The sequence below is a fragment of the Eutrigla gurnardus genome (assembly GCF_963514095.1).
Source record: "Eutrigla gurnardus genome assembly, chromosome: 24".
Classification (NCBI taxonomy): domain Eukaryota; kingdom Metazoa; phylum Chordata; class Actinopteri; order Perciformes; family Triglidae; genus Eutrigla; species Eutrigla gurnardus.
In genome coordinates, this window is record NC_139935.1 from 4,963,267 (window position 1) to 4,986,968 (window position 23,702).

At 43.4% G+C, this 23,702-nt stretch overlaps 7 protein-coding genes across 7 annotated transcripts; 5 read left to right on the forward strand and 2 right to left on the reverse strand.

Moving 5' to 3' along the window:
• The first annotated feature begins 1,757 nt into the window (after positions 1-1,757).
• Positions 1,758-4,876, forward strand: LOC311009855 (protein boule-like). Its single transcript, XM_084004282.1, has 11 exons — positions 1,758-1,884; positions 2,541-2,675; positions 2,939-3,030; positions 3,399-3,453; positions 3,564-3,639; positions 3,746-3,906; positions 3,999-4,070; positions 4,180-4,215; positions 4,303-4,425; positions 4,520-4,612; positions 4,722-4,876. Exons 1-11 carry the CDS (start codon positions 1,861-1,863, stop codon positions 4,836-4,838), a joined length of 984 nt encoding a protein of 327 aa, XP_083860408.1. The 5' UTR covers positions 1,758-1,860; the 3' UTR covers positions 4,839-4,876.
• Positions 4,877-8,206: 3,330 nt separating this feature from the next.
• Positions 8,207-9,272, forward strand: LOC311009858 (gamma-crystallin M2-like). Its single transcript, XM_084004285.1, has 3 exons — positions 8,207-8,305; positions 8,411-8,653; positions 8,953-9,272. The coding sequence occupies exons 1-3, from the start codon at positions 8,297-8,299 to the stop codon at positions 9,226-9,228; spliced, it is 528 nt and encodes a 175-aa protein (XP_083860411.1). The 5' UTR covers positions 8,207-8,296; the 3' UTR covers positions 9,229-9,272.
• Positions 9,273-9,483: 211 nt separating this feature from the next.
• On the reverse strand, positions 9,484-10,251 carry LOC311009862 (gamma-crystallin M2-like). Its single transcript, XM_084004289.1, has 3 exons — positions 10,229-10,251; positions 9,873-10,115; positions 9,484-9,803 (listed from the first exon to the last, which is right to left on the reverse strand). The coding sequence occupies exons 1-3, from the start codon at positions 10,235-10,237 to the stop codon at positions 9,534-9,536; spliced, it is 522 nt and encodes a 173-aa protein (XP_083860415.1). The 5' UTR covers positions 10,238-10,251; the 3' UTR covers positions 9,484-9,533.
• Positions 10,252-11,839: 1,588 nt separating this feature from the next.
• On the reverse strand, positions 11,840-15,821 carry LOC311010045 (uncharacterized protein). Its single transcript, XM_084004524.1, has 6 exons — positions 15,804-15,821; positions 15,426-15,683; positions 15,070-15,345; positions 12,966-13,022; positions 12,597-12,839; positions 11,840-12,328 (listed from the first exon to the last, which is right to left on the reverse strand). The coding sequence occupies exons 1-6, from the start codon at positions 15,810-15,812 to the stop codon at positions 12,056-12,058; spliced, it is 1,116 nt and encodes a 371-aa protein (XP_083860650.1). The 5' UTR covers positions 15,813-15,821; the 3' UTR covers positions 11,840-12,055.
• A 522-nt stretch (positions 15,822-16,343) lies between these two features.
• On the forward strand, positions 16,344-17,382 carry LOC311009856 (gamma-crystallin M3-like). Its single transcript, XM_084004283.1, has 3 exons — positions 16,344-16,380; positions 16,468-16,716; positions 17,070-17,382. Exons 1-3 carry the CDS (start codon positions 16,366-16,368, stop codon positions 17,346-17,348), a joined length of 543 nt encoding a protein of 180 aa, XP_083860409.1. The 5' UTR covers positions 16,344-16,365; the 3' UTR covers positions 17,349-17,382.
• Positions 17,383-18,954: 1,572 nt separating this feature from the next.
• On the forward strand, positions 18,955-19,788 carry LOC311009860 (gamma-crystallin M2-like). The gene is made up of 3 exons (XM_084004287.1): positions 18,955-19,042; positions 19,128-19,370; positions 19,448-19,788. The coding sequence occupies exons 1-3, from the start codon at positions 19,034-19,036 to the stop codon at positions 19,721-19,723; spliced, it is 528 nt and encodes a 175-aa protein (XP_083860413.1). The 5' UTR covers positions 18,955-19,033; the 3' UTR covers positions 19,724-19,788.
• A 2,062-nt stretch (positions 19,789-21,850) lies between these two features.
• Positions 21,851-23,198, forward strand: LOC311009857 (gamma-crystallin M2-like). The gene is made up of 3 exons (XM_084004284.1): positions 21,851-21,890; positions 21,979-22,221; positions 22,511-23,198. The coding sequence occupies exons 1-3, from the start codon at positions 21,873-21,875 to the stop codon at positions 22,784-22,786; spliced, it is 537 nt and encodes a 178-aa protein (XP_083860410.1). The 5' UTR covers positions 21,851-21,872; the 3' UTR covers positions 22,787-23,198.
• The last annotated feature ends 504 nt before the right edge of the window (positions 23,199-23,702 follow it).

Here is a 23,702-nt window from a genome sequence, read left to right on the forward strand (position 1 = left end):
AGATTTAAAGGAACAGTCCGCATTTGGGGGGGGGGGGGGGGGGTGGGGGATGAGTTGTTTGTCGTCGAAACCTGGAGTTGGCGCAGCTCCATCTGTGACGTGGGGTCGGAAAGCACACGTGGCAATGAATTGCATATTTTTATCAGTATTTAGCCTAGCTTAGCACAAAGACCAGCCGATAGAAAAACAGAGAGAAAAATGCATCTTTTTCCAATTGCAGGTAAACAACGTGGATGACAAAATGAACCAGAGAAAGTTTTCCATTGAAGAAAAGTTCAGTATTTTGTGTCAAATGGGAAGAAAATGGATGGGAAGAGAGTTTGCCACGTAATGCCCATCTGTCGTCAAGTAAATTACATAAAATAGTGCAATTGAAGGCTTTTGACACCTACACTCTGAGCAAAATGACCCCTGGCAAAGCAGAACCTTTCATGTTTGATCACACAAAAAAAGCCTGAATAAGTATTAGAATACAATAATACAGGAAATCATGCTCGAAACTAAGTGAAAAGAGCAGAACCATAAAAACAGCCAAAAAATAAAACCCTCACACTCTGCTTTGTTTTGACAGTCAAGTTGCCCTGACGGAATATAAAAGGACTTTTTAGCTGGTAAATTGCTGTAATTATGAAACATGCCCGTCTCATTCTGCACAGTCAGACCTTGTTGGCAAATTCACCCGACAATTAAGAAGCTGGAAATGAATGACAAGTAATGATGTGGCCCAAATTACTCAGATGAGGACAAACAATCTGCAGAAAGGAGGTTGTGATGATGGGAAACGGTGCAAATACAGACAGAGAGGAATTACAGGCTGGAAGCCTCATGAGCTTTTTAAATAGAGGAAGGGGGATGAAGACAATGTTTGCAAATGTACCCGCAATAGTATGGCAAAACTAAGAAAATGTAGAATCCTTTTGCCCCCCGTTATGCGTTGTTTATTCATTACTGGTGGCTTTTCTCTCAGCTTGAGACACTATGTAGGGCTTCAGAGTGGTGCTTTGTTGTGGTCTGAGGGGGGAGGAGGGAGACGTGGAGGGCATAAGAGGCAGATGACAGCGTTTCAGAGCACTTTGTCACCAATCAGAGAGAAATTATAACTCCATGAGGTTTGTAGCCAACATGTAAAATGGCTTCTTTGGGAGTCAGGAATTGAAAAGTGGAACGTGTGTTCCATTCAGGCAATTTTTTTAATTAAATGTGGAGAAAATGTCTACAAATGGTAGTCAAATGTATGCATTAGACACTAAAATAAGGTCTTACTTTTCATTATCAGGATTTGAAGCCTGTCCTTGCAAAGACGTTTTAAGTCAGACAAATGTCGCCCTCGTGTGGGTAGTGTGATGTACTGCACTACTATCAAGACCCTTTTTTATTTGCATTTTACTACTATGCAAATGTTTACTACAATTTAATTTATCTTCCTACACAATGTGTATAAAAAATAAAATTGTACACCTTTTTTATGAGGTTTTAATTTGTCTTACATACATCATAATTAATTATGCCCGGGCATTACGTCACGGCCTGCGCACAAACGTTTAACTTTTTTTTTTTTAGCGAAGAAGAAAGGCGGTATTGATCAGTGATAATATTGGATTTAAACGTTTGTTATTATTCCAGATATGACGAAAGGCGTGTCGGATTTTCGCCGACGGTTGGCGGAGGGAGCGCGTCAACGTCAACGGCTAGGCGCGTGACAGCGAGCGCGCCGCAGTGGAAGTGCGCGTCAACGGCGGAGCTGAGCCGGACCTGACCGGACCGTGTGCTGGTGGAAGAGACGGTCTCAGACCATGATTGAACTGCGAGTATAACCGGCAGAAACGTCTTTTGTTAGCGTTAGAAGTTAACCAGGTGACGATGGAAGCCGATAACCGGAGCGAGGTGAGCGAATTTACGAAGTCTGTCGGCGGCCTAGCTGGCTAACAACGTTAAGCTAATATTATCACATAATATTCATCGTCAGAGTAGCTCATCATACAGTGTTAACTATTTTCCTGTTGTGTAACCCTAACTAACGTTCACCAAGCTGACGTTAGCTAACGGTCACCCAGTTAACGTTAGCTAGATAACATTGGGACGAAATTAGCTTATTAGCTATTAGAGTTACTTGGTGGATATGCTTCTGTTACGTCAGAGCTAGCATGCTAATAAGCTACATATGCTATTTTTTTTTTTTTAGGTATTAAATATATTCATGTTAAATGAAACCGTGTCGTAAAAGACTCGTTGTGTCATCTACTGCCTGCAGGTGCAGCATCATAGTCTGACTTTAAAGACTCTAACACCTGCTGTTTATTGTTTTTTTGGACTTCAATGAGGTGATTAAGAAGTTGGCAGCAAGTGCTGTCTGGTAGGAATGGAGGTTTAATTCTAATGTTGTATTCAAGTAAGACCAGATCCACCCTTACATGCATAATGCATCAGTTTTAAAACTCTTTTTAGACTCCTTAAAGTCCTAGCACACAAATACATGGTGACCTGAATACCAAGTCATTTTACTTTATCATTTTAAGTGCACATCCTGCTGTCCGTCGCAGAACAGCAGCAGCTGCAGCTTCTCCACCCCTGCTGTGTCATCTCCAGAAGACCACGACGACAGCCCGGCCCACCACAGGCCACGCCACGGCACTGTTACCCCCAACCGGATCTTTGTGGGGGGGATCGACTACAAGGTGAGAGCTGCGAACGCACACCGGTTTGGTCTTGACCAGACGAGATGACGACAACGAACATGGCAATCAAAACGAATGTTCTGCAGTTGATTCCCAGCTATTAATAGCTGGGAATATTAAAATATTAAAAATAAAATAGAACTATTAGCTAACTATGCAGACAAATATTATGACGTACTTAATAATACATTGTTGACAGTCGCATCTTACGCCTAACGGACGTCTCCTGGAGTGGTAACAGTCAAAAGTGTGTGTTTATGAAGGCTAACGAGAGGGACCTGCGACACATCTTCTCTCGACGCGGCGCGGTCAAAGACGTGAAGATTGTGATTGATCACTTTGGAATGTCCAAGGGGTGAGTTCATGTCATCATTCCCGTCACATATACGTTAGGGTCCAACTCAACCGCTTGTGGTTCACTTACTACTACTTACTAGAAAAAATCCATTATTTGGCCCAAAATATGATTTTAAGAAAGAAAAATGTATAATTTCCGCTAAAAAAAATAGTCCTCTTGCTCCATAGCAACGGTCTGTTATTCAAAGCAGTGGCCTAATATAGAAAAAATAACAGACGTCAGAAGGTTGTAATTGACCAATCAGAATTAAGTGGTAATAATTATAATAATAATTTTGCATGCAGCCTCTGCCTTTCAGCGTTATTCGCAGATGTACAGTCAGCTTGTTAAAACATAGTTGGTCTTGATCCTGTCTGTTTGGACAGATATGGCTTTGTGACGTTTGAGACCCAAGATGATGCTCTGAAAGTCCTTCATGATGTAAGTAAAGCAGACCATGAAAGTATCTTAAGGTACATATAACAATGTAGTTTATCTGCCAAAATGTATTGTCTAATGTCGCATCTTTTATCTCAACTTGTTCATCAAAGGCTAACGGGATCTGTTTCAAAGACAAGAAGCTCATCATTGGTAAAGCGGTCCGCAAGCGGCAAGCTTCAGGACAAAGTAAGTAGACGATTTCATTTGAATTTCCCTGTGAACTCATGGTGACTCATTTGTTTTTTTATTGTTTTAATATCCCCAGTAGGTTGACTGTTCTTTCTTTTCCCAGATAGGAGTGACCTTGTGTCCATCCCTGACTCTGCCATGCCTCTGCCGATGTCCTGTGAGAGCATGTACATGACCACGTCTGCAGGCTGCCCGTACACGTACCACAACGGAGTGGCCTACTTCCACTGCCCCAACATGAGCCCTGCAGCCCACCACTGGCCTGTAGGTCCTCTCTGACATCACACCCACTTCACACTTGACTTAGCAACATTAAAACCAAGCCATTCAAACCTTGTGTGTCCATTCTCTTGCAGCCGGCCCCTCCCGTGATGCTTCCTCAGTCCCATCAGCTGGTCTACCAGCAACCAACCTATTACCACCAACAGGTCAGCTCAGCTCGTTAGAGATGTGCTGATTTCTCACCATGCTAACCATTTAACAACAACAGCAGGCCTTTTTTAACAGCCTGCTCTCTGTCTTCTTCACTCTTCCCAGTGTGTTCAAAACCAGTATCAGTGGAATGTCATCCAGGTAAGCAAAATAAAGCCATTCCTTTGCTTTTTTTGCTCAGGGGAATTTGACCAATTTTTCACCTGTTGTTGATGTTTTGTTGTGCAGCCGCTGATGCCCTCCAGTCCGGCCGTGTACCCCCAGCAGTCAGAATATCCGTACCAGGCCACTAATGGGGACCCTTTTCATCCTCCTGTGCCTGCGCCCGTCATGGAGGACACAACACCAGAGGTACAGATTGTATGCAATTGCAAAAAAAATCTTTTTATCGTGGTTCTGATTTTGTCTGTTCAGTAAGCTGAATTGGATGTTTATTCTTTTGCAGTTTGTAGAGCCCACAGTGCTGCAGGTTTACCCAGTGTATCCTCCAAGAACCGAAGGAATGAGGCCCATTGTTCCGCAACATGGGCCTGGAAAGGTGAAAGGTTTTTTTTTGTGTTTTTTTTCCTCCCTTCTGTCATGTTTGTGTGTCCCCCTCCATTTCTGCAAAACCTCACTGAGCCTTAATGTCACCGTTTGTCTCACAGCCTTACCTCAAGCCGAAGCACCGCCGGTACGTGCACCGCGAGGAGTACCACTACCCGACAGAAGCAGCAGAGCCGACGGACACCTCCGTGCATCACGCCCATCAACCCGTCATGTAGGGTAACCCCACTGACTGCTTGTCAGGGGGGAGAATCCCACACACCCCTTTTTCTTCTCCATGGAATCAACATACATTTAATCTAGACGTTTTCACACGTGCCTTACAACATAATATAGTTTGTTTTGTGACGTGATTTCATAGCCGAGATTTTATCCGGTATCAGGTTGTAGATTTGCAGCTCTCAGATCTGTTTCTGTCGGCGGTTTCATACAATTGGATCATTGAGGTTTACGTTACATTACAATGGCTCATGTTGAATACAGTACATACAGGAACTTCTCCTCAATTAAGACAAAGTTAGCAATATTTTTTGGGGAAATCATTTTCTGTAGGAGATCTTAAAGTAACTCTGCAAGTGACTAAACAATACAAAAGTACTTCAGATTTAATGATCGGTGGCTTTGACAGAAGATTTCAATGCATTTAGCCACCAAAATTTCCAGTTTGAATTCTTTTGTATTTGTTCAATAAATTTAGTTTTAAACTTCACAAAAAACACACCACTGGAGACAATGTCAGCTTGAACTATTACATTTTAAAACATGATCATTTCTTTTTATAAAAAAAACAAACAAATGTGAACGGTACGATAAAACTCAGATCTACAGTCTTTCTGATTTGACTTGAAACATCACTTGAACCCTTTTTGTTAAAACAATATTGTTGTTTCGCACACAGGCACCATGGTGTTGCCGAGAATATTTTTTCTCACGGTATCGAGATTTCTCTCTTTACCTCCGAAGCTTTGCTTCCTCTGTATAGATCAGTGATCTAGTGTGTTTATGTAGGATATGATGAAGGCAACGCTGATGTAATATCAGTATCGTTTGAGGCTCAGTGAGATGAGAAGTCAGGATTTGGATGCTCTGAATGAGCCGCTGCATCTGTTCTTGTCGCCTCTGTTCGGCTTTATCTGTGTTGTTTTCTACCATTTTTCAGTATGTGAAGAAATTTGTCGGCAGTTGCTGGACTGACATTTAATACGCTTTAAAACGGCTAATTTGTTTAATAATAATAATAATTTAGAATCAGCAAAAGGCAGCTCTATTGTTGAAACGGCACTGAAGTGACAGGAACATGGCAGTTTAATATATTCTATATAAAACAGACTTGAGTCCATATTTTACCATTTTGCTACTAACAAAAGGAGCATTAAACACATTCGAGCAGTAATGAATGAACAAGTGTGCCTGAAGTTGCGTCTCTATTTGAGCAACCAGCGGGGCGTCTCTTGCATCCAAGCTGCTCATTTTATTATAAGATATTTCCCTGGATATTTTATTGCAAAACGACTCAATCCCAATGCTTTAATTCCCCTGTTGTATTTGTTCAATTTGAAGCATATAATTCAAGTTTTCTAGTGTGCAACCAAAGAATAACCACATCTAAAATGTTCTTAAAAGAAATATGTACGGTACTTATTTAAGTCTGTAATTGTGAATATCACATGACCACTAATCACTTGTTCTGCTTCGTTATTTCTTTAGTTCAGCATGTTTCCAGTTCTTGAATGGAAATAAATGGTTCCCTCGGTGTTGTAGCTGTGTTTTGCATTCATATGCAACGGAGTGAATTAGAGTGAGTGAATGGAAAGCAGTGGTGGCCTCGAGGCTGAATAATAGTTAGTACATGTTTGTGATTTGAAGGCCTAAAACGTGCAAAACCTGTGATCTGACATGTACAATATCTACTTCGCCAAATGTTGACTGCAGTATTATTACATCCCCATGTTCTACCATTTTACCATCTAGTGATGCAACTATATTTGTTTAAAGACTAAAGTGTAACTCTCATTTCAAAGAGACATTTGTAAAATTAATACATATATATTAACCAAATCAGATGCCGACATCCTGTGGTCAATAATGTGCCAATCTCGGCCGCTGGGCAATGATGAACCGGCGTTTTTTTCATATGTATGAATGGGATGGAGACCTTGGCAGGGATGCAAAAGCACCCAACACTCGCTCATTAGAATAACAACTGATTGGATCTCGTGACCTCGGGTTGAGGTTTATAAAACAGCTGTGTGTCAGCTGTGCACGAAGCTTTATACCGTTTGGAGTGACTTCTCATAGTTCAGCAGAGAATAACCTCTCACATGTGTGTAATATTGGACTTTTCAGCACAACATTGTTCCAAAAAGCCTGCTCTACATCAAAAATCTGTACGTCCAACAATTAAATACTTCAAATAATAGGCCACTGATTTTAATTGTTTTTGTAAAAAAAAAAAACTAAATTTCTTGTGTCATGTTTAAGGGCCTATAGCCAAAAAAGGCATCTTATTTATTACACTGTTTTATGAAATATTGATCTACAGATTCTTGTGGTTCTGCCCTAAAAATGTCACATGACAGAAAATACAGGCAATATTCTTCCATACAGCTTCAATATATCATATATATTTGTATTGGTGCTTCCAGAAGCAGAAGAAGAGTCCCACACCTAAAAGATTACAGACTGTTGCATGTATTAGAAACAGATATTTTCACCACATAACTACTGTGAGAAGCACACAGTTCACCAATCAGAGAAAAGGTTTCTATCCCTTAGCAACGGTGCCCTCTTTTGGCGACAGCCAGGTTACCATGGACACGGCGTTCCTGGTGATGTTACCTCATCATGCCTACACTTCCCTACACTTCCCTTTATAGTTTATTTTAGTTTGAGTTCAACTGGAGAGTTACAGTTTGTTTCCTCTATTCGTCACAGGAAGCAATGAAAAGGTGTATGTCATTAACATAATTCATGTTTAGCTAGCTAGGGCAATTATATGTATTTTCCAGCAGGCAATTGTTTTTCAGATGCTGAGTACATAAATGCTACCGCGCTGAAGTTCATGTTAATTAATGAAATGTTATGCACCAATTAAAATTTTGACCTGATGGTGCTAGGCGAAAGCTAGATTTAATTGTCACGTAACCAGGAGCACAACACGTTATTTTCCTCGTTGTAATAAAGTTTGATGAAAGTGCTCCAAGCCACCAGCTGTCAGCATGAATTTGCCGTTTTCTTGAGTGTTTTTAACTGAAAGTATTTGACAATAATTCATGCATTCTGTTTTTGTGAACAGTTAATCTACTCATATGGTGGTAAGGGTCGAGGGGGGGTTGTTGTCCTTACCGACTGAAACGCGCTTGTTCTGTCTCTGCCGTTGAACATTAGGAAATAAATGAAAAGGACACAAATAATGCTGGATGTTTTGCTGATACTGTGAGCGTTGACCCCCGGGGTCACCAGCCCCCCTGCGGCGTTTTGATGAACATGTGAAAAGCGGACAACAATAACTCATCATCACACTGTGGTGCGTCGCTATACATAACCAGATTTGTGTTATAAAACCTATTTGGATGACAATACTTTATGCTGCGCCATCACACAGCTACTTTATATAAAAGGACAGCGGCACGGAGAGCGTCTATTGAGCGCCAGTCTGGCCCCCACTAATGTAACAATGGGAAAGGTAAGCTTCTTTTTGTGTTCTTACTGAAAATATAAGTTTAAAACATGTTAACTTTTTTAATTTTATGTAAGTTGGATCGTTAATCCTTTTGACAAACGCTTGCAGATCATATTCTACGAGGACCGAAATTTCCAGGGTCGGCACCATGAGAGCATGAGCGACTGTGCTGACCTGCACCCCTACTTCAACCGCTGCAACTCCGTCCGGGTGGAGAGCGGCTGCTTCATGGTGTATGAGAGACCCCAATACCTGGGCCACCAGTACTTCCTCCGCAGGGGGGAGTACTCCGACAACCAGCGCATGATTGGCATCAACGACTGCATCCGCTCCTGCCGCATGATTCCCATGGTAGGTCTATTATATATACATATCTAGATAAATGGGTATGCATGTATGCTCAAAACCTGCCTCTAAACACTCCTTTGGAGGACTTTTTGGGACCATAAATCATCATCTAAAATCATGTTGGATAGGAATTTCTTAAACCCCACCCATCTATTAATGCATGCAGCTTCAAAAGGTTGAGGGATGGATGGGGATTAATAATGCAGGTCTGTTCATGGTGTTTTATACTGGCAATCATCAAAAAGTATATCTCTTTAGTGAGACGAAACAGAACCCGTCTGACACTGTTGTTGATCCTGCAGCACCGCGGCTCCTACAAGATACGGTTGTACGAGCGTCCAGACATGAGCGGCCAGATGCAGGAGGTGAGCGACGACTGCCCCAACGTCCAGGACCGCCTGCGTATGTCTGACATTAACTCGTGCAATGTGGTTGACGGCCAGTGGCTGATGTACGAGCAGCCCAACTACAGGGGGAGACCCTACTACCTGAGACCCGGCGAGTACCGCAGGTACAGCGACTGGGGCGGCGCCAGTCCACGGATCGGCTCGCTCAGGCGGATCACAGACTTCAACTAGGAGTCTCTCCAACCTTCTTCCTGTCTCTGTTCTCAATAAACATGCTGGGCTTAAACTGTGTGTGCGTTTTAACTTGTCTTTGTCAAAGTTATGATACAGCTTATTATAATTGTCTTGGAAATTTAAATTTCTCACCATTAATCAATGCTACTTCCTCCACTTTAAAACAAAACACACCAAATCAAACTGAACACGCACTGAACCGTCAATTTAAATACAAGAGAAGCAGCCGTCGACAGAGCAATGGTTGTTGGATAGGTTTATTGACAGGACTTCACAGAAACAGGGTGTGGCATCAGCTCTTCTCATGCCGTGATGCGTCTGATGGATCCCAGCCTCGGACTCGTGCTCCCCCACTCGTTGAACCTCCTGTATTCACCGGGGCGCACCAGGTACTGGCGGCCCCTGTAGTTGGGGTGCTCGTAGAAGATCCAGTGGCCCTCCTTCACTTTGCAGGAGTGCATGTCGTTGAGGTGGACGCATTCGTGCATGGAGGGGCAGTCGTCGGTCAGCTCCGTCATCTGGCCCCCGAACTCCGGGCGCTCGTAGATCATCATCTTGTGGGAGCCTTGGTGCTGCAGGGAACACAGTGTGAGTGCCTCGAGGCCAGTAAAGGGTTATTTTGAGGGGAGACCGAAGCCTACCATGGGGATCATGCGGCAGGAGCGCACGCAGTCGTTGAATCCCATCCAGCGCTGGTAGTCCGGATAGTCGCCCCTCCTCAGGAAGTACTGGTAGCCCATGTGGCTGGGTTTCTCGTAGACCATCCAGTCGCCGCTGTCAACCCTGATGGAGTTGCAGCGGCTGAAGTGGGTGTGCAGGTCCGAGCATTCGCTCTGGCACTCGAATGAGCGACCCTTGAAGTTCTTGTCCTCGTAGAAGATGATCTGGAAAGGGTTTTTTGTTCGTTTGTTTTTTTAAAATGTAGATTATATTGGAAAGTGTGCATACTTTTGGCCGAATAATCCACGGAGGCACAGAGCAAAACGAGCAGCCTTACCTTCCCCATTGTGTCGGCTCTAACCTTCGTCACTGATGCGGCGGCCGTGGGCTCCACACTGCCTTTATAACCCGCGGGTGACCCGTGTCATTGTGATGCGGGACAATGAGCCGGCTCGTCAGCTCTTTCTCACATACCAGTGTTTTAGTGCAGCGACGAATCAAAATCTACTGTTTGGAGCAGACTGTGGTAGATGATGAAAACACGAGTAAATATCCAAACATGCATATTGATTGTTGTGTTTATGATATGAAATGATGAAATACTCATATTTGTTTGCACAAAGTTTATTTCTTCCATCTCCAACTTGCATATATTTGTATATTACAACAAAATATTGCACATGTAGAATCCAGCTCATCCAGATGACTGTGATACTGTACGAGGCTGTCATTATTCCAGCCGTTTGAATTTAATGAGTGAATATACACAGCTTTTTTTTATGATTTGCATTCAGAGACCGTTATGTTCTTCATACCAGCATAACAACGTTGATCCCCCCCCCCCCCCCCCCCCAGTATGTCCTCTGTGGGCTCCAGAATGCCACTTCGACAGTCTGGGACCAATTTATTTTTCACAGTAGAGCTTCAGTGTTGAACGCACATGTAGCCAAGATGTTTCATTTCACTCTCAGTGCATATTATATACTCTAACTGACTTTAATGGGTGTTAAAGTTGAGCAGAAATGACATTTTAACCTTTTTTAGATCACACCCCCGTTCATATGCACCCATTTAACAATAAATGCCGCGGAACAATAAAAAGAAATCGTCCTGGAAAACAAAACACGTGCTTATATGTGGAAATCACTGGTAGTGTCGTATTTTAATGCACTTTAAAGCTCCCCTGAGGAACTTTGAACTGCTTATGGAAGAGTGAGGTTGTATAATATTGCTGAAGGGAAGGGAGACACAGGAGAACTAGAACCAGGACTATGTAGGCCAGACTGTCCGACTTTCCTGCGGTAAAATAAAAGGATTCTGGAGCTTGGAAACCTCGTTAAATACCGCTTTTGTCCGCCAAAATCAACACAAAATAGAGGTTGTACATGCGAAAACTCCTATCTCTCATAGATGTATTAAGGTCTCATTTTTATTATAAACCACAGACTGATTGGTGCTTCCTGTCGTCCCTCTTCTCTCTATAAAAGCCATACAATTATCCTCCTATGGATTTTTATATGTAACCTGTTGTAACTGGTCTTATATCTGATATTTGATTGGTCTACTGTCTACCAGGATTCATCCTGTCAACTCTCTCTTGTTTCAGACAAATTGAATATATAATATCTGTATTAAACATGACTGGACTTAATTGTTGTTAATGTAATTTTTAATTTTAGAGCACAGTAGAAACAGCATGGGGGTGGGAGACATCATTGTGTAAAGATCATTTTAATTATTTCTCATGGTAGAAGCCATTTTTTTGCATTTAAATTGAGCAGTATTTTAACAAAAATATAGCCACGTTTTAGCAAAATAACCCAATTTTTAACATTCTATCGTCGCCAATGTTAGTCGTTAATCCATCTTTGGAACTGGAAACCACAGACTCACTTCAAGCAGTCGAAATAGTGCTCAGGAAAGATCACATACACAAAAAACTGCGGCAAATCATTTTATTGTGCGCGTCACACAGTTATAGAGGTAAATTCATCGTGGCTGGATTGCACAGTACAACTGGAAACTACATGCAAACAATGCACAAATCACAGTTTCAGGATAAAAACAAGGCTCCTTCTTTTCGCCTCTCACTTCGACATCTTGTTAATGTTAATGAAACAAAGCATCTGCAAAACCTATTAGCTAAATGTAAGTGATTAGACAGTTAAGATTCTGTGATGCGTCTGATTGAGTTGAACCTCATATCATCGCTGCTCATCTCTCTGAGGTTCCTGTACTTTCCTGGTTTCAGATAAAACATCCTGCCCTCGTAGTTTGGCTGCTCAAACATCAACCAGTAGCCCTCCATCACGTTGCAGGACTGCATGTCAGACATGTGATATTGATCCTGGATGGAGTCGCAGTCATCAGTCAGTTCCTGCATCTGCCCCTCGAAGTTGGCTCTCTCGTAGATCCTCATCTTAAAGGGCCCCTTGTGCTGTTAAAGTAGAAAACGGCAGATTTAATTAAACCCATCCATGCACGGGTCAAACCAGAGCTGGGTGCTCTGCTGTTAACACACGAGCACCAAAACCAGCTCCTGCTGGGAAATGGGAAGCAAGTTTGCACAGTTGTGGCTGTATCATGACTGAACTAGAGTTCTAAGATTTTCCCTTTCAGTGTTTTCTGTCATCTACTTCTGTGTACTTCTGTATCAGCGTCTGCCTTTGTTTCCCCTTGCTCAGTGCTGCTGTGCACATATTTACCACGGGGACAATGCGGCAGGACTGAATGCACTCGTTGAAGCCGATGGTGTTCTGATACTCGGGGTACTCTCCGCGGGTCAGGAGGTACTGCTGGCCCGTGTAGTTGGGCTGGTCGTAGACCATGAACGTGCCGCTCTCCACCCTGCAGGAGCTGCATCGGCTCAGGTGGGAGGCGATCTCAGAGCAGTCGCTGACGCACTCGTACGAGCGGCCCTGGAAGTTCCTCCCCTCGAAGAACACGATCTGCAGAGAAAGACACAGGTGGTGTTACGTTTGAGGGTCTTCCACCGTCACACAAGAAGTTTGCTGCAGTATGTTGGCACATAGATATGATTTAGTTGGCTGTTATCGAGCTGCTCCCTTCTTTACCTTTCCGCTCATGGTCACGCTATTTGATTTCTGCAGTTCGGCCCACTGGCGCGCGGCCTTTTATGCATCATGTGACATCAAAAGAATCTGCCCCTCAATTGTACAAAACGGCCGAGTCAGCTCGTTGGCATGGATGTCTCTACTGTATTATACATCACAGCTGTGGCTGATTAAACAGTCGTGATGCAGCATTCACAGCGACAAAGCAAACTCTGGTTATTGCAGTACTTTTGTATCGTTCATTTTCATGATTGGACGTTTGTGTTGGAGGACGGTGGACCACACGGACATGTGGACGGATTGATTTGAATGCTCTGATTTCAAGCTTGTTTGAGAAATAACACCGTTATCCCTTTTACAAATTAATAAGAAACAATATGTCAATACACCAGAGGTTTCTGCTGCTGCAGCGGTGCCTGCTCTGGTGTGACCAGCAGCTCATGGTGGCCCATGTTGGCAAATGTTTTGATGGATATTGCTGAGTAACCTCACCAACTTTATCACTGAAATACTATTGCTATTGTAACACTGCGTTTCATAGAGAGGTTCCATGTTGTCCTCGTGGGGACGGAGGGAAGATAAACATGTCTCAGAGTGAGGATGGCTGTGTTTACTTCCTGTTATACTTTGGTGTTTAATCCTTTAAATGTTTGACTTAATGGAGAGGCTAAGTCCCGCCCCTTCCAGAGGACCACCATGGGACCGTAATTTGGATAAAATAGTTTTGGATCCTGTTTGACTTATATCCTGAATTACACATATGATGTTGTTGTATTTCCTGTGTACCCGCAAGGCCAAAATGTTAAGCCAGATAACAATAATAATATATAACACATTCATGCTCCTCAGAGGATGAAACCCTCTTATTATTTACTGAGCACATTCAAATCATCACGTTTGAATTTAATAACAACGTCACCTTTCTTTCAGCGCCACCCTCTGGACAGACTTTGCATGCACAGTGTTGCATTATGTATCAGCACTTGAGACTGAAACAAACCCCCAACATGCCTCATTATCATATTTACTTAACCATCCAACTATAATAACAATGAATCTTACAGAAGGTGTTCATTTCAGTTTTGGTCTGGGTAAAAAACATGCAAAATATCCATTAATATTATTATATTATCATTTTTTATTATGTAATATGATGTGTTTTTCCACTGTGACATTACGTGCACACATAGTTGTTCTGCAGTGCTGTAATGTAGTTAATGTTTACAATAATTCCAAGTAATAGCTTCATGTGTACAGAATAAGGAGCAGTTGCAATAATTGTGGTGGAGAATTGATGTAAACATTTTGGTAGTGAATATAGCAGCATTCTGGGCACATAAAGGCCTGATTATGCTTCCGCGTAGTGATCACGCAACGGCCACGCAACGGCCACGCAGTTGCTTGGAGACCGTGATGGTTCTGCGTTGGGTTTACGTGTCGAAATGCAATTCAATTCCACACCGGTAAAGGGCGCTATGTTTTTTGTAAAGAATGACCGACCGACCGAGACTCTTGATGTATATCGTCGTTAGCCTCGTTATAGCCTATTTGTTTACTTTCCGGCTTTAAACGTCCACTATTTTTCAGAACTTGGTGTTTTATTTCTTTGTGCAAAAGCGACAAGGCGCAAACAATAAAACGAGGTGCAAACAATAAAAGTAGCCTTTTAAAAGTTTAAATGGCGGTGTTTATGAGTGGAAACCGGATAGCGGTCTCCAGCGGATGTAGTTAGCGGACCAATCACAGCCAATGCCGCTGCGTTGGCGTTGCGTCGCCTCGACGCGCGTCTAGGATTTTTGGGAGGTGCACGTCAGGCCCTTGCGTTGGACGTAAGGGAGGTCCGCAAGGACGTAAGGGGTCCGCAAGTCCCCTTGCGTTGTGTCGACGCGGAAGCATAACTTGGGCTTAAGAGAACTCTTTATTTAGGGATCAAGATGTCATGTTTTTCTCTGACCTCTAGGGGGACTCATTGGGGCCCTTTCACCACGGCTACATTGCAAAGCATGTAGTCCTACATAAAGGGAAAAACTACAAAACAGCAGCGAGTAACTTCAAAATAGGATGTTTATTTTCCCCCACACGGTCTTTAATTGACCAACAATCAGCAGGTGTCAACGATGCGCCTGATGGAGCTAATTCTCGTCATGTTGCTCGCTCCCACGTCCCGGAGGTTCCTGTACTCGCCCGGCCTCACGTACAGCATCCGGCCTCGGTAGTTGGGCTGCTCGAACATCAGCCAGTGGCCGTCCATCACGTTGCACGACTGGCAGTTGGACATCAGGTAGCGGTCCTGGAGGGACTCGCTGTCGTCCATCAGCTCGTGCATCTGGCCCCCGTAGTTCTCCCTTTCGTAGATCTTCATCCTGAACTGGCCCGTGTGCTGCGGGGCGAAGACGAGACATGAGATCAGCCCAGTGGGTTCCTAACATGTGGAAACACACAACTACCAACGTGTCTCACCGTGGGGATCATGCGACAGGAGCGGACGGCGTCCATCATCGCCACGCCCGTCATGCTCCCCAGGCGCTGGAAGTCTGAGTACTCCCCTCTCTTCAAGAATATCTGATTACCCGTGAAGTTGGGGTGATCGAAAGCCACAAAGCACCCGCTCTCCACCCTGCTGGAGTTGCAGCGGTTCAGGTGCATGTGGATGTCGGCGCAGTCGCCGCTGCATTCATAGGAGCGACCCTGGAAGTTCCTGTCCTCGTAGAAAATGATCTGCAACAGAAAACACACAGGGAACGTCACACAGGAACAGAGCCCTTGCACCATAGTTTGTATCTCTGCAAACTATTAAACAAGTTATTGGGACATGATACAAGCATAGTTAGATATTACCCTGCCCATGGTGACACTTTTTTTTGTTTTGCAAATGATGCCAAAGGAGTAGCACTTTTATATGGACTATCAGCTGCAGAACACTTTGCAAACACCTTTGTGTGAAACATCATGACTCATCACGAGGTGCACGTGGGCCTGCATTCATTTTTTTTTTTTTTTTTTTTTTACAGCACACCTCAATAGTTATTATTGTATGTTGAATGTCGTTTTCGGAGGTCAAATCAGGTCAAATCGCTTTTTTTTTACTTTTCAAATGCTACAAAACCCGAGCTTTGTGTAACCATGAAGTTCAGATTCAACTTCAGATCTGATATTCATGCAAACAATATGTGAATTAAATAGTAGAAGTTCCTGGAAGCACGCATTAAACCCCCAATATTCAAAATAACTGACCCGCAGTGAAGTCCTCGGCGCTATAGTGCTGCACTCTGCCACAATATAGAGTGATGAGTCAAAGGTTTCAGCACAAGCCATGTGGAAATGCTACGGCCGTGCAATGTATAAAAAGGGAAAAGGGTCAATGTTGAAGCAGTACATCTGAGATTAGCTGACAAATATCATGGCCATGGGGAGGGTAAGTGAAACTTTCAAAACATTGCACAATAATATTACAAAGATTGACAGACAGAAATGTTAATCATGTCACGGACGCTCTTTGCAGATCATATTCTATGAGGACCGGAACTTCCAGGGCCGCTCCTATGAGACCAGCAACGACTGCCCCGAGCTCACCTCCTACCTGAGCAGGTGCAACTCCTGCAGGGTGGAGAGCGGCCTCTTCATGGTCTACGAGAAGCCCAACTTCATGGGCCAGCAGATGCTGGTGAGGAGGGGCGAGTACCCCGACAACCAGCGCCTGATGGGGATGACCATGAGCGACTGCATCAGGTCCAGTCGCATGATCCCCATGGTAAGTTTGTCACGCCACCAAACACGCCACCATTACAAAAATACAACGTAACCCAAGTAGCGATTGTTTGATTACATAATAAATCTGAAGGTTTAGGACGTCAGATCTGACTGAAAGCTCCTGGAAGAGCCAGCAAGTGGACCTTGAGTTAGTTAGTTAAGATCCCAATGATTAAGCGATCCTGCCCAGAATTTGATGCAACCTTTTCTGTTGCATCTCCAGATCACAACTTGATTATCAGGTTATTGTTACTGTAGTTTCTCGTGTGATGTGCAACCAGTAATGTGCAGCTCTAAGGGTCGGGTTCAGTCGCGACGTCCACAGTCATTCCCCTGGTGTGTCTCCGTCCACAGCACAGGGGGCCCTTCAGGATGAAGATATATGAAAAGGAGAACTTCGGGGGCCAGATGCACGAGCTGATGGACGACTGCGACAACATGATGGATCGTTTCCGCATGTCCGACTGCCAGTCCTGCAACGTGACGGACGGCCACTGGCTGATGTTCGAGCAGCCCAACTACAGAGGCAAGATGATGTACCTGAGGCCCGGAGAGTACAGGAACCTCCGGGAGACGGGGATGAGCAACATGACGAGGTTCAGCTCCAGCAGGCGCATCATGGACTCCTGTTGACTCTGATTGTACCGGCTGGAAAAAAATAAAGCAAACTCAAATCCAATGTTCCTTTTTCCTGCCTTTTCATTCTGGTGCAAAATAACTTTATTTCTAAAAATGCAATTCTAAAAGTGACTCTGTTTACTTGTGAGGTATGAAAGTCAACCCACAATAAGCAAACAGCAAGGTTGTGAAAAGCATAAGTCAATATATCCTCCATTTAAAAGGTTCAGATCACTCTCACTCTGATTTATCTGCACTTGAACACACCAACAAGTTTTCAAAACATCTACAACTGGCCTGCATTTTGTACAAAACAACTTTAAAGTGAGAAAAAAACGAGCGTTTCAAGATATTCATTAAATGTCTTTAAGCACAGGTTTATTTGGTCCAAACACTTATTGGTGTTTTGAATGACTGGCAGCTGTTTTCACCACTCCACATCTGGATAATTTAGGAAAAGATAAGGAAGTTGAGTCCTTTCAGAGGTTCATCACGCTCTTTTATTTAATTGGTGCTAAGTAGATGGAAAGTGGCGTTGAATGTGAGGAAGTTTCACACAATAAAAACAACTATCCATCCACTAGCGTAAGGACCTGACATGTTGTTAAAGTTTCATTCAGACTCCATTCTTTCATAGAAACTGTACTAGAGGTTCATAGGAGGCTCGTGGGTCAGCTGCATTTTTTTTTGCTGCCAAAATAAATGGTTTGGATGATATGACCCCAATCCATTTCATACTTGTCTTGAAGGTGCACTGTGATGGATGTTGGGGGATCTATTCACAAAAATGTAAAATCATATTCATAGCTGTGTTTTCAGTGTATAATCACCTATCATCAGTTTAGAATGAGCGTTTCTACGCCACCTACGGGCCACCGTTCTTCACTGACACACTTGTGAAACTACCAACATGAGCTGGTCCTGCCCGACCGCTCATGTTACCTGCTGTTTTGGAAAGGGAGGGCTGAGCCGATTACTCAGATAGTTGCAATCTGCAACCGCACCACTAGATGGCACCAAATCATCCACACTGGTCCTTTAAATGGAAATAATAATAAAACATCAAACACCTAAATGACCTGTGTTCCCATCGAACATGGCCTTGTTGGGGTTGAAACTAAAATATGAAATGCGTTTATGTTGACTTCACTTAATAGCATTAAAGTCTAATTTCTCATGTGAAAAAAAAATGCACAGGATGTCTTTAACTCTGCCCAAAGTGATTCCTGCTGATGTTAAAACTCACTTTTAAACTCCCCCTCACAGCCTTTATTATAGGAGGGCATCAACTGAGCACAACAACAGTTATGTTGAGGTTTTTACAAAACATTCCAAAAAGTGTTTTACATCCGTGATTTAATGTATCTAAAGTGGAACCTACTGTCATCAAGCATGGGAAGCACTGAAATATGAAGACAATAACAGAGGTTTTTGCATCTTTTGTGAAAATATGGGACAAAAATGTAACACTGCCGAATCGTTTCTTTCATTCTCTCTGCCTTCACTGTTCCAGCATGTGTTTGATACAGAGTCATCATCAGACTGGAACAAAGGCAAATCAAACTGCACCAAGCCATTTTGCTGATATGTAAATCTGCCTCATTTGGGTATCAAAGACTTGCCGCCCTCTGCACATTTTGTTTATCGATAAATACTTTGATGGGGGCTGCGGCGAAGAATGAGGTCTACAGAGCATCCAAATGGGGAAGGTAAGATAAAAAGCTACTGCAGCTCACGACTTGTTCCTTTTAAGAGAAGCATGTTCACATGTTTTTTTCTCCCGTTGTGCCACAGATCACGTTTTATGAGGAGAAGAAATTCCAGGGCCGCTGCTACAACTGCAGCAGCGACTGTGTCGACCTGCACACGTACTTCAGCCGCTGCAGCTCCATCCGGGTGGAGAGCGGCGTGTGGGTGATCTACGAGAGGCCCAACTACAAGGGCCTCCAGTACGTGCTCAGCCCCGGGGAGTACGGCGACAGCCAGCAGTGGATGGCCTTCAGTGAGAATGTGAAATCCTGCCGCTCCATAAAGAATGTGAGAGTCCTCATCCAGGTTGGATACCATATTTGTGTTCACCACCAGATTCTGTAACACCTGTCCCGTGTTTGTAGGCGTACGGCAGCGAGTGGAAGCTGAGGCTGTACGAGCGGCCGGACTTCGAAGGGCAGATGGTGGAGTGCTCCGATGACTGTCCCTCGGTGTACGACACCTACAAGCTGCGCGAGGCGTACTCCTGCGTGGTCACCGATGGCGCCTGGGTCTTCTACGACCTCCCCAACTACAGGGGGCACCAGTACCTCCTGGAGCGAGGCGAGTACCGGCAGCACGGCGACTGGGGGGCGGCCTCGCCTGGCGTCGGCTCCTTCCGCCGCATCACAGAGTTTTAACTTTTAAAAAGTGATTCAAAACCTTTCCAGATGCTCACACAACACCGTCAATAAAAGAAACTTCTATCTGCTCTTATGGATTCTCTATCAACGTGTGGTTTGCGTGAATCGAAATGATTGGTCAAAAAAGCCCACACTTTCAAACTCCATGTCCCCAGTTTAAAACACACACTTCCTCTTTATGCATTTTAACTCCAAACTCAGACCAGTAAATTCACACTGAGTTTCATCATCAAGCTATTTCTCTGAATTAAAAAGGAGGTAAAAGTACTGATATGACAAACAAACACTGCTGCACCTCATTTAAATGATTTCTATCATTTCTACAGGAGAGGAGTGCACCATGACGGAATAGTTAATCAAAAATGTAAAGATGCACACTTACGTAACATCTAAATCTGAATACCAAAGACATACATGCCTAACCATCTCTAAAAAATGTTTACCTGGTCCATCCTCTGAGGACCATGAACGTGCTCAGTAAAAACATCACAATAGCCCCCTTTTGTATTTCTAGATGGAAAGGTCTAGATCCTCTGGGAGCCACGAATATCTGCAGTATATGTCTGAATAATGATTTGAATTGACAGCCATATTCTGTAATATTTCAATGATTTCTTGGTATATATATTTAGACTCACATTATCCCCATAATTATGAGCAAAGTAAATCTAGGAAATCACCATTTCCAAGCTCCAGAGTGCACCCGGTTTACTATGAACGGGCCATGCAGTGTGTAAAGTCCGGCTCGGTGTCTCCTGTAGAGTCTAGAGCATTCCTGCCGCTGTCACTGACTCAGCTCAAAGCGCCCCGGGTACCAGACCAGATGTCCTGCAGTGCCCCGGTTTTTGTCAGCACGCTTCGCAGCATCCAGTGGCTTTGGGATGCTTTGCGTTTGCATTGTTTAGGGAAACGCTGCTTCGGGAACAATGTGATACGCCTGGATAAATATTTGAATCGCTGATTGAATAATCCAGTTCACAGAAAGCATGTGTGATCGGTTTGATTGTTCCTGTTCCGTATAAAGAGAATATTGGAGGTGGCTGCTTAAATGTTTCATAAAACACAACCAAAACCTATTGATGTTCACTATGGAGAAGGTACATTTCATGTACATTTCACATGTGGCTTGTCAAGATAAATGTGTGCAAACTATGAGCATTTTTATTTAAAAAAATGTGCTGACTTGACACCTAATAAGTATTTTCCTTTTCAAGATTGTCTTCTACGAGGACAGAGACTTCCAGGGTCCTGCACGCCTACTTCAGCTGCTGCAACTCCATCAGAGTGCAGGGAGGACTCTGGGTAATCTACTGAGGCTGGACCACATGGGCCACCAGTGCTGAGCCCGGGAGAGTACCCAGACCCAAATGGATCCAGATCCAGTAAGAGTGCCAGAACGACTATGTCTTATATTAGTAAGTTCATCTGTGATGTAGTTGTCAGCTCCAGTAAGTGGACCTGGATCTTCTACCAGCATCCCGTCTACAGGGGGCGCCAGACGCTGCTCTGAGTGGGGGGTCGTGGAGCCCTCGGTCGGGTGGAGGAGCACCAGTCATGTCATGTATTTAAAGGGTAAAAAGGCTCAGCATACGTCTTGAAAAATAAAATCATAATATATTTTCAGCTTTTTTCGAACTAAAAAGCATTATTTCACATGTTTCAATCAGTTATTTAATTGCAACTTCAATAGGGACGCACTAAGTTTATAATAAAAATATATAAAATCAACTTGAAAATATAGTTTTTTTGGTAGCTTACTATGAAATGTATTCAAAAATATATTTATATATATAAAAATATGTGTAAAACAAACAGAACGTGCTCCAATACACAAATCATTATAATCTCTATACCAATTTTATTTAAATGCTCCTTACTGCTCATATGTGTAATGAAAAAAGGTGTATGAAACATCGATAATTTGATATAAAACATAAAATAGTAAAGCACAGCTGCCAGTGTCACCGCGGCAGCCAGCGAACAGCGGTACTTTAAAACAATTGCAGCATCAGCTGATGTGCCAAACGTTAATGTAGAGCTCATTTGAATGACAATAATTGTCCTGGCGGTGCATTTCATCAGCCTTTATATGAAAGTGGAGCATCAGTAATGCAGCGTGGATGATAGGAGCATCAAGGAGGCGACTATGGAGCGCACGGGGAAGGTGAGCACTGTAACACAATTAAAGCACCTCATGCTGCCACTTTGAATTCAAATAATATGTTTTTCTTGTCCAACACAACTACCTGCAGATCTTCTTCTACGAGGACAACAACTTCAAGGGTCACCACTATGAATGCAGCAGCGACTGCCCCGAGCTCAGCTCTCACTTCCAGCGCTGTAACTCCATCCGGGTGGAGTCCGGGGTCTGGGTGATCTATGAGAGACCCCATTTCACGGGCTACCAGTACGTCCTCATGAGGGGCGAGTACCCCAACCACCAGAGCTGGAGCGGCTCCAACGACACCATCCGCTCCTGTCGGCTCATCAGACATGTAAGTCCTGGGAAAAAACACTTTTACACATTATTTCAGACTAGTAGCAATGCAACTGTGCTTTGAACTTACATACTAACGGTTAAAGAAAGTTTCATTCTAGTAGTAGAAATCTAGTGCAACTTTTGTTTGGTGGATTTGAATGATGAAGTTAAATGATTAATAAGTGGATAGAAGATCACATATGAAGCCAGAGCCATGAGATGGCTAGCTTAGCTTAGCATAAAGACTGGAGACGGGGGTAAACGGCTAGCCTGACTGTCGTGCTTCTGTTTGTTTAACCTTCAAGCCTTCTCGCATGCACAAGATCCGCATCTACGAGCGTCCGGACTTCGGCGGCCAGATGATCGAGTTCAGCGAGGACCTGCCCCGACTGCTGGACCGCTGGCACTACAGCGACGTCCACTCGGCCCACATCCAGGACGGCATCTGGGTCTTCTACGAGCAACCCAATTACAGGGGACGCCAGTACCTGCTGGAGAAGGGCGAATACAGGCGGCACGCAGACTGGGGGGCCCTCCACCCGTCTGTGGGCTCCATTCGACGTGTCCTGGACTCACCCTAAAACCGTATGACTTCCTGTTTCTCACCTCCCTACACTCTTTACCCTGGACGTTACTCACCTGCAAATAAAAGCACCAAAAGTGATTTTAGTTGTTTTGATTACAAAATACATCAAAATGTAACAAGACAGCACAGAGAGAGATACATATTTGAACGTGGACATCACAGTCTAACCTTATAGGGTTCATCCTCTGGGGAGCGAGCTATTTCAAGTCCATCCTTCAAATGATTGATTGTTGTAGGATAAGCCTTTATTATTGTATCAGCATTTTAATGACAGATGGTTGTTAACTTGCTATCGGCTTATCAGAAAGTGAGAAACTTGTGACCCTAATTATGAATTACGTATCATAACGGCAGACTTTCTGGCAGAGTAGAAAGGGACGGTTGTATAAAATAACTCATAATCAGCTTGATTATATATTATTTTAAGAGGGTGTCAGTTTAAGATATACAGTTGGGGATGAATAAAAAAACTAGTCAAAAAGTATTACTTACTTTTTAAGAGTCATTTTTAGTAATTGGAGATACTAACTTAGAATTATGAGTCAGATGCTATATCTTATATCAATATTTCCCCCTTTGAATGCATTTAGTTTTCCTTTTCTTCTCTTTTTCACACTCTGTCTTGGTAACTTTGCATTGTTGCTATGTAAAAAACAAAACGGATAATAACATCATAGTTACATAAAACTAAAAAAAGTCAGCAAGTAAAGTGAAACCCCCAAAGAGATAAAGAGAATAAATCGACTGGGAAAATCATAAAGAGAACCTGCAGACATATTTGATAAGAACCTGTAATTTCCTCACACAGGATACGTTGGCTCATATCAGGCCTGTTGATCTGCCAGAACGGATGAATAAAAATCTGATGTGATGTGTCCACAGTAGCAGGCGTGTGATGGCCGGGGGAACAG